Genomic DNA, 10,619 nt, shown 5'->3' with positions numbered 1-10,619 from the left:
ACACCTGAGGCCACGATGAGTGATGACTGAGCTCTAAACTTTCTCCTTTAAACTTGTATTGTGTCCTTTAATTAGCACCGCCCCCAGCAACGCCTATAGGCGCCCCTGAGGTTTCCCCGACAGGTTTGCCCTGCTTCATGAGCACGCACTGGGCTTTCCAAATTACGGACAAACAGTATCCCTTATTTTTCAGTTTTAGTTCACAAACCCTTCTTATAAAGACTTATTACTCAAGAAATTGTTGAGGTTTTAGCTCTTTATACAGTAAAGTTACAGAAGGATACAAATTATTATCAGGCCAAATGTCCTCAGTTTGTTGAAATAATTTGTGCGGTAACACGTGAGAATAAGCACAATTAACAGTATTCTGTGTATTCCAAATATTACAGAGAACTTTAATCTCTGAATCTGACTTTGTGGTGTTTTTACTAAAGATATATAAAGGAAGCACTGACGCTGCTGGGAGCTGTAACACCGCCGGAGAAACTCCAGCAGTGTCAGTAATGATTGGGTGTTTTCTGAGTACGAGACAAGTTTAGGGGCAGTTTGTCACATAGTGTCGGTACATTACGTAATGGGGTGAGAACGTGTTGCAACATGAGGGCAGAGGTTGAACAGCTTTCTGTCTGAAGGTTTGGGTGAGGCGGAAATAATACACTGTATCACACAGCAGGGCAAAGAAAACGATAAAGAACCTCCAGAGGTATAAAAATACAGGTTAATATCAATTTCTTATTGAAATAAACACAAGTCCAATTCAGTGAAGAAGTTTCCATTTTATGTGCCAAAAGCAGAATATTATCATGTTTTATAAAAGCAAAGATGATATTTTTGTAGTCCATGTTGACCACCTTTAGTTTCAAGCACAATAAACCCACATCAACTGTTTGAACTAATAAAAATATATATTAAAACATAACCTGTTTGAATGAGCACTGCGGTACCATGAAAACATATAGACTGCAGAACGTTATTATTAAGCAGCTCCAGCAGTACAGATGATTCAGTCCTCTAAAGGTCCCAGACGGATGCTGTGTTTATAGTCTGCAGGAGCTTTGCAGGCTCTCATGTACACATCCACATTTAATTTAAAATCTGTCTTTTGGCCTTCTGTGACATAAATGTGGTGTTTTTGAAGTAGATTTAGGAGAACATACTGAATTTATCCAGTTTTTATTTTAACAAACATCAAGAAAACGTCCCTATAAGCATTTAATCCAACAACCTAATATCTCTGTGTGCATCTGTGTCTTTGTGTGTCTGTGCTCACACACACATGGGTTAGTCTATGTGTGTTTCTGTGTGGGACACTCGTTCAGTGGTGAATGTAACATTTCTGTCGTTTGACGTTTGGAGCATCATCTCCCGGCATAGAGCCCTCTCCAACCACACACTCACTATTGCTTACCCACACACATCTTACATCTAGGTGACCTCTGACCTCCTCACTGCCCCTCAGGTCTGATTCTTGCTTGTGATTTATGATTTAAATTTGTTATTTCATTAATTTAAATAAGTAATGAATTAAGTGTAATGATTAAAAATGTGGTTTGTTGCCTGAGTCAAACCTGCTTCCATATAATGGAAGCAGGTGCTGTTGGGACAGACTTGTCTCAGATATTCAGAGAGCCTTTTGTTTAGACTGACTCTCACATTTCTTCCTTCAGACACACTCTGAGTCAAGGGCGGGGTTTGATTGGCTGATTGGATGATCACTGAAGGAGGCCTAGGAAATTATCTGACCAGACTGATGAAAACAGAAATGAGTTTTAGAGCGTGGGAAGGCAGAAGCGATGTAAACAATAGACTAGAAGCCCTGTGGCCCAGACATGAATGCAGCCCTGCCTTATGAACCTTTCGAACGTTCATGACTCACTAAAGTTTCCTTTGGGAGCAGAAATGTAACTAATATCAAACTAACTGAAAAATCTCCACCCAGTAGACAGAGCTGCTGTATGAACAGCTCACAGTAGCTAGGTAAGGTAAGTTACTATGGTAACACATGACAGCAGTGATAATCTGAGCAGGAATCTTATTATTTATTTATTTATATTTATATTTAAATTTTAATTTAAATTTATATTTACTTATTTATTGGCATCAAATGAAAATAAGATCAGCTTTATGTTCATGAACAATACAAATATTCTTCTACACGACCTGCTTGCAGGTTGTTTCTTTTTATTGTGAAACAGTGTTTAGTGTCGGGGAGGTGTGAACATTTTCCCTCCTCGGTGTGAGAGTCACATATTTGTCTGTAATTAAGTTCTGCTAATGACATTCCTTCACAACGGTTATCTGAATCATCTCCACGCTTTGACAGAAGAATTTGCACAACTATTTCCCCCCCATTCATTCAGTTATTTAGCAAACGTGTGTATAAGTTCAGCGCTGGGTGCTGTTCTTTCAGTTTACTGTGCAAACAACTCTCAACAGCTGCTCCACAGAGACTCACCGTCAGACCAAACAATCAGCATGACTGATATCATGTAAATAACTGCTGTGTGTTTGTCTTATAGTAGAAAATATTTGAATGCTTCTCATGAGCTCGTATTCTCAGTGAAGCACTTTGTGATGTGTTTAGAAAGGATTAAAGGGTTTATATGATGATGGAAGTGGAGAGAACAGAGAACAGGATCAAGAATTTGCTCCTGTTTTTAAAAGAATTTAAATCATACAAACACCACATCTACAACTGCTCAGAGACTAAAAACTGAGAGACCTGTGTGGAGAATAATTTTGTCAAAGTTTACAGATAAAGAGTGAAAGCTGAATTAAATTTAACGGGTTAAAGAAGAACAAACGTTAATGTACAGCTCCCTCCCTATTTGTGTAATCGCTGCATTAGTGCAGGCAGAGCTCAGTTTTTAGCTTTAAACACAGTTTGCAGTCTGATGGTGGTGTGTCATTTTCACACTGCAGAGTTTAGTGTGGGGAAAATGTCCCTTGTCCAAAATAAATATAATCTGAACAGAAAGACGCACTTTCCTATATTACATGGACCACATGGACCACTACTTATGTTGCCCTTTTTTAGTTGAACCTTTAAAGTGCTTTCTTACAATGGCTTTATTCACACATTTCATGTTGTTGAACATCTGGAAAAACAAACTGAGTTATAATCTTTATGTGTCATTACAGGGTAAAACTACTCAGCAGCTTTCTACAGTTTAGTGCAGAGCTGTGGTGAAGTTCCCAGTGATGAATAACTTTAGGTTAAAATTATTTTTTTGGCTTCTTATGTGAGACATAAAGGTTTGAAACCACTGTGTTCTATTCAAATGTAGCTGCTGTCCATTTATATTAACTGTGTGATGCTGTTTAGTTTCACTCCTCAGAGGCTACTTTACACTTGTGAAAAATCAGCATTGACAGCATCTGTAAACATCTGTGTGTATGATGGTGAATTCAGTTGTGTAAAATCCAGAAAAGAGTAAGTAGGAAACCTCAGAGAGCAGAGTGTTTCATCTCAGTGCCCTGATCACCTGTGGTGGCTGACATAAGCTCCAGCTGTGCCAAGGACGACTTCTTAAAGAAGTTTATGATCTGAAGCTGTCCTGTAGTTTTTTACATCTCCACCACAATCTGAATCAGGAAGCTCACAGAGGTCACACAGCTCCAACAGTCACATTACAATTTTTATCACAATTTTAGTTAAGCAACCCAGTGGCAAAGCCACTATCACACTTACAAACAACATTTGTTCGACATGTTAGATGAGGGCGCTTTGCACCCATCTGCTGCCAGCTCTCACTCACTTCCCCATTTGGGCCTCTAGAGGACACCTTTAAGGTTTTTTTTGTATGTTATCTTGAGGTGGAGTTACTTACCGGTAAAAGAAACCCCGGCTATCAAGACATGTTTGCGCTAAAATATGTAATATGCTTTCAATAATATATATATGTGGTATTAAAATACACCAAATGTCACTCGCATACTCTGATGGGCAAAGTTACGTGGCAAACAGTCGTACTTAAGTTTTGCCAAAATAGGATGGTTTGTCAGAACACTGGTCTTTAAGTGATGACGTGCTGAATCCTGCTTCTGGGCCCAAAGTAGTCTGCATTTAATGAAGCTGTTGTGTTTTTAACATGTTTTATTGTTTTGTATCTTGTTCTATTTAATCTCAACAAGCCCCTAAAAACAGTCAGTGTTGGCCTCTCTCAGTTTTTATCACCATTAATCATTTTAAAGTTCAGTTTTTAAACCTTTACGATGTAACTACAGCACAGCCCATGCAGCAGTATATTAATGACTAACCTCGTATTGTGGATGGATTATGTCAGTTGTTCTCCTGACTGACGTTTGGTCCGTTTACAGCATCTAGTAAACGGACCAAACGTCAGTCATTTATTGGTTTATTGTTGTGGGCAGTCTGAGGTACACCTGTGCACTACTCATGATGTCAGATCAGCATCCTGATGTGGCACACCTGTGAAGTGGGATGGATTATCTCAATATAGCAGATGTGCCCACTACCACACATTTGGACTGATTTGTGACCACTGTTTGGGAGGGATGGTTATATTGTGTATCTGGAATGAATTTTAGGTCTCTACGTCCATCCCATGGGGAATGGGAGCAGTAACAAAGGTGTTGCGTTTATATTTTTGTTGAGTGTAATTTAGTCACTTTAAATCAATGCAAGAAAAATGAGTAGTCTCAGTATTGTTTATAATCAAGTAAATAGTACTTTATTTAATCATGTAAATAAGAGAAACATTTGTGCAAATTCAAAAGCCTCCCAATTCCCATTTTTTCCAGTGTAGGGAGCCCTAATCATCACAGGGTTAGGGAAGCACAATCAACAGCCTTTAAGTATCTGATTGCGTTTCATGAAGTCCAGTAAGCTGGGCTTTCTTGTTGCCACAAGTTTTTTATGCTCTTCATCCAACCTCCTCCCCACAGGGCTCTTCCACACCTGTTCCCAGTCCTTCTTGATCTAAACACAAACAAACAAGAAAAGCACAGAAAGTTAACAGACTAATAAGGATAATCAACCATGAAAGCTTAGTTATTCCCAGCAAACAAATGTAATTTCTCACCATGTCTTTGAAGGCCTCCCCCTTGTAGTAGGTCTTGGATGCTGGATACTCCATTCCTTCATCAAGTAGCTGCTTGATGCTTGAAGCCACCAGATGAAGCTCCTCTCCATCATAGCCATACACCTGTTTGTCCTTGCAGGTCATCAGAACGAGCTGGTCGCACAGACATGAGATGCCCTCCACCACGCCAATAACTTGCATGGTTACAGTCGTTGGAAGGTAGAATTTTCCCCAGCCATTCACATCAGCAGGATAATCTTTGTAAACGGTGTCCTCAAGCTCTGCTTTCCTCAAAATTGCACCAGCTGGCTTCTCTAAGGGGAAACACTTGCCTTTGTTTGCAGATTCAAACTGTGAAACAGCTGCTGGTAAGTCCTCATCTGCAACACAAGGCAGACATTTGACAGGTGTTTGAAAGATGGAAAACACATTATGACTTGTTTTAAATGAGCCAAAGATGATTGTAGCATACCTTTCCTTCCTTTGGACAGAGAGACAGGAGACACATTAGACTGCTTATGTCCCAAACTAAGACAGAAAACATAATGATGTTAACAGAGTTTGTGACAACAGCCTTCCCTTTACCCAAGTCCTCAGTCAGCCTGTGAGCCTCACTGTATAGAGCTTAATGCCAAAGTCATGACATTTCATGTCTGTCCTCCTGAAGTCATGGCACCACAGTAGTTTGGTGTGTGTGTTCAACAGCTTTGAGCTTGGGGTTACAAGCTGCTGCCTCTGCACTGAACCATCGACCATCCTGGGTGCATACATCCTGTGCTGTGTGGCAGTTTGGTTTGAGGCTTCACTCTGCATTCATTTTCACATCTCAGAGTGAGTTAGGTTCTTATCCTCAGCCACCCCATGTTTGTTACTGTGAGTAAATGTTATTGCGTTATACAGATATAATGTCGAGAATGACTCGTTTTATCCCGTTCCTTCTCGTCTCTTCTCCCTCTGAGCTAAAGGTGGCATTTAATAAGAGGCGTTGTGTCCACGTCCAGCCGATATATGGCAGCCCCTGGAAAGTGTGCTACATGCTCTCTGATGCACTCAGAAATGTCACCTTTCTTTGACATTTGGACCTTTAATTTTCCATCAAGAATATTTAATGTAATTTTTGTTTATGTTTGAGCAGCACAAACTCCACTTTTCTTGTGCTGCAGCTCACGTAGCTCAGATACTGAGCATCCACAGCTGGATTTCTGGACACAGCTGGAAACAGAAACTCTTCCTGATAGAGTTGATTATTTTAAGATTGTCATTTCAACAAGTTCCTGTTTTTATAAGTTTAACTGGGCTGCTCACTTCTGCTTTTTACATGCTTAGTACACATGTTGATTCGTTAAAAGGTCATGCCCTATATGGACCGACTGGAGATGTTGTGAAGGGCCAAGCCATATATGGTGTCAGGAAATGTCACACACACACACACACACACACACACACACACACACACACACACACACACACACACACACACACACACACACACACACACACACACACACACACAGATAGACGCTGACGTTGCTCACATATGCTTGCCTTGAATGTATGACTGTTTTCACTCAAATAAAAGGAGCTGCAAGGGGAATCAGGTTTGGAGTTGGCTGAGCTCAGGTGACGAGTGAATAACTCTCTGCAAGATCCTGGCCGGGCTTCTCTTGTGACAAGTAAAAGATAAAAGAGCTGTGGTTTTGCTTTGTTTACACTGATGGGTCTCTGAAACAGCGAGGACTGGTTTTAGACCTAACACTTCCCCAAAGTGGAAATGGTGTAAAGGTCTGAACCGCTGTGAGTTAAGCAAAGAATCAGAAGCACTGAGAAGAGCTGAGTAGTAAATAAACAGAAGTGAAAATTTTTAAGTTGTTTTATTTCAACAGCAAAAGTCCAGGAATCAATTTAAAAATATCAAAGAATCCACAATCGTTTTCTTAGCTGTGCAGGTCTTTGCTCTTCAGGAGACCCAACCAGCTGTCTATATGTCAGGTTGGGTATCAGACGCCACCTCCCTGGGGACATCTCAGGCCCTCCAAGGTTTGGAGGCCTATCTCCACCCACCACCACTTCCCCTGCCAGTGGCGGACTCCCTCAGGTGTCGGTGCGTTGGTGGTTCTTTGTGTCTGGGGGTGGGCGTCCAGGTACACACCGGCTCACTCCTTGGCGGCCGCTTATCGGGGCCTGGAGCCTGGGGCTCGCTCGGGCCACTTTGGAGGTGGGGTGCCCCCGGCCTCTCGGCCTGGGGCTCGGTCACTCAGGCACAGCTGGCTGCCAGCGGAGCTCACGGGCGCGTCACTGCAACTCCCCCTGGCTTCTGCTCCGCGGCTGCTGAGTGAGCCCTCATCTGGGACTCTCCTCAGCTCTTACTGGGACAGTGGCGCGGCTGCCCCTCTGTTGGTCTTCCTTGGTCTCTTGTGTTCTGGGGGCCTCTGGATGTCTGGAGTTTTGATCTCCTCCATACCTGCTTCATACCCTGGAGGACGGGGCTGTGGCTTCCCACACTCCCTAGCAGATCGTTACATGGAGAAACCTTTGGAATGCAAGCATGCTGATCCACACAGGTATGCACACAGGTGTACACACGGGTATTCACAGACGCGGACTACAGCTTTCTTGGCTGCTGCCTCGAAGCACATTGTGCGCTGTCTATCTTGCGTGCTGCACAATATCGTTTATTATTTAGTATCTACTGATATCTACTGCTAGCTAGTTTATTGTGATGGTGCTTTTTTTTTTTATTATGTTGCTCTTTGTTGTTTGCTTTCTCTTCTGTTTTTTTTTCTCCATACAGGTGACCCAGGTGTTTTGTTTTTTTTGTTGTTTTTTTTTTTTTCTTTCTTCCCCCCCCTTCTCACCGTCTCTTCTCCCCTTTGGTTTTCTTTCTCTCCCTCTCTTTCTTTCATTCTTTCCCCCTGTCCTATCCCCCAGTCATGTCTGTCCCGTTTGTAGCAACTGAAAATAAAATAAATTCATAATTATAATAAAGGTCAATCAAATGGACCAATATGGCAAGGCCATGATGATCCACTTGGTAAAATAAATCCGCTTGGCATCTTTCTTGGCCTTAAGACAACAATTCTGATGGCTATAGATCCAAATGGGACACAAAAAAAAAAAAAAGAAAAAAAAAAAGAAATCAATCCTGTTTCTCCCTCCAAGTGAGAAAACACTTGATTCGTGCAACTTTTTTACCTTTATTGGATTATGGTGACCTGCTTTTTATGAATGCACCTGCTCACTACCTAAAGAGGTTGGATACTGTGTACCATTTTGCTTTACACTTTATCACTGGCTATGGAAATCGTGTACATCATTGTTCTTTGTATGCTGCTGCTAAATGTCCATCTTTGCATATCCGCAGACTCTCCTATTGGTTGATCTTTATCTATTTATCTCCTTGGGCTGGTTCCAACTTATTTATGTGTTTATATGTGTAAAAACCACAACCAATGCAGCCTTCGTTCTCACAATATCATACAATTGATTGCCCCAAAATCTTGATATTTATTTATCATCACCTCTGTTAATCCTTGATATTTATAATTGAGTGATCTGTATATATTAGTGCTATTTCTTAAATGTGCAAAATCTGTAACGCAATGTATTGGACCCAGTGGAGGTGGTGAGTGACAGGAGAATGGCGGCTAAGCTGTCATCCCTGTTGGACAACGTCTCCCACCCCATGCAGCAGACTGTGACAGCACTGAGCAGCTCCTTCAGTGGGAGACTGCGGCACCCACGGTGTGGGACGGAGAGATTTCGCAGGTCTTTCCTCCCCACTGCTTTCAGACTCCACAACAAAGACTTTAACTGAACAAACACACACATCCACACATGTGCAATAACACTAAGTGCAATAATCTTTTCTGGCATCGTTGTATTTTTACTCAGTTGTATATAGCATTCGTATTCTATTTTTATCTTATTGTATATTTTTATTCTATTTTATTCTACTGTATATAGTATTTTATTTTATTCTATTCTGTACAGCTGTGTACTGTATTTATTCTTATTGTATTCTAATTTTTGCGTCATAACTTTTGCACTGTCCACTTCCTGCTGTGACAAAACAAATTTCCCACGTGTGGGACTAATAAAGGTTATCTTATCTTATCTTATCTTATCTTATTGTTTGGAGTTTACTCTGTCACTGTTACTTTTTTTTAGAATTTCTTCCTGGACCAACTGTAACACACATACTTTCCTTAGGGATTAATAAAGTATTCTGAATATGATTCTGATTGTTTCAGGATACATGTCCTGCCATTATCCAATGACACATCTGCTTTCCGGTATCTTTTGCTCGTTTCTCCTCCTCTTCTTTTCTCTCCTATTCTTTTCTCTTTTTTCTAAATTGAGCACCTGATGGCTTTGAACTGTTCTTGACCATCTTCCATTGTTTTTAATTTTGCGCTCCAGAACACCCATCCCCCAACCCGAAGCCGGCACCCCCCTCCCCTGTCGACAGGTTGTGTGTGAGATATTAAATCATCAAACTGTAAATTTTAAATAGTTATTGATCCCTTTACCCCTAGTCCTAAAGTGTATATTTATTTTCCTATTCTTCTTATATTTATTGTTTGTTTACTTGCACTGCTGTGACTGGAGCCTCGTCGTCTCGTCGTCTCGTCGTCTCGTCTCTCTATATAATGTACTGTATGCAGCGGAGATGACAATAAAGTTTACTTTGACTTCAGCACAGCAGCAAGCAGGCTCACCGAGGGCTCTCGCACTCACTTTATAGAATTTCGAAAAAAACATAGGTACAAATTATAAGTCTGTATCATAATGTCCAGTGTTTTCATGTTTGTTGGTTTGTTTTTATTTTGTTTCATTTTGCGGGTTGGATATTAGATGCTGCTCCAGCCAGCCAGAGAATCCCCCACCGCCCCGCGCTCTCCTTACTCTGCCGCAAGCAGCAGGCGCACCTTGCAAACGGAGGGCGCCCTTACTCCCAGCAAATGGGCGGCAGAAGACCGATCAGTGCCTATGACATCTCCAAATTGCGCTGGCTGATGTATGCATGAGTACGAGCAACTTTTTTTTGGAGATACCCGTGATGCCACCCCTACCATGATGCTTCCCTGGGCAACCCCCCATGTCGCCCTATCAAAAACCGCTACTGGTGCTGGGCAGGTTCCAACCTGAGATCTAAAACTATTTACATGACTCACTAGAACAAAACTTAGTGAGATTACAGAGTAGGGAAACTGGTTCTTACCCGCTGTCAAGCATTACAGTTGTTGTTGCCATTTTAGTTCTCTGTCACCTGCAAAATGAAATTTGAATCATTAGAAGCAGCTTTTGATTAATATTTCAAACCTTTACTGATGCACTGACACATTAATACAGCAATAACATAAAATTATTTTTTAATGTTTAACTTCAAAGCTTTCAAATTAAAAAAAACTACTTTTAAAAGAGAAAAACAAATGGTAATCTGAGTTTAACCATAGAAACAGCAAAAAGAACAAACCATTTGAAAATAATCCTACATTAATAATAATCTAGATCCCTTTTTAGAAAGTACGTTTAAAATTTTGTAAGAAATATTTAACCTTTGACATAAAGCTG

The 10,619-nt window shown here is 41.0% G+C and overlaps 1 protein-coding gene across 1 annotated transcript; it reads right to left on the bottom strand.

Moving 5' to 3' along the window:
- Positions 1-4,722: 4,722 nt before the first annotated feature.
- On the bottom strand, positions 4,723-10,363 carry LOC308404958 (uncharacterized protein). Its single transcript, XM_080895286.1, has 4 exons — positions 10,267-10,363; positions 5,518-5,573; positions 5,046-5,425; positions 4,723-4,942 (listed from the first exon to the last, which is right to left on the bottom strand). The coding sequence occupies exons 1-4, from the start codon at positions 10,296-10,298 to the stop codon at positions 4,805-4,807; spliced, it is 606 nt and encodes a 201-aa protein (XP_080751412.1). The 5' UTR covers positions 10,299-10,363; the 3' UTR covers positions 4,723-4,804.
- Between the last annotated feature and the right edge of the window lie 256 nt (positions 10,364-10,619).

Source organism: Rhamphochromis sp. 'chilingali', assembly GCF_963969265.1.
Source record: "Rhamphochromis sp. 'chilingali' genome assembly, chromosome: 1".
NCBI lineage: Eukaryota > Metazoa > Chordata > Actinopteri > Cichliformes > Cichlidae > Rhamphochromis > Rhamphochromis sp. 'chilingali'.
This window is presented reverse-complemented; position numbering and strand designations above follow the sequence as displayed.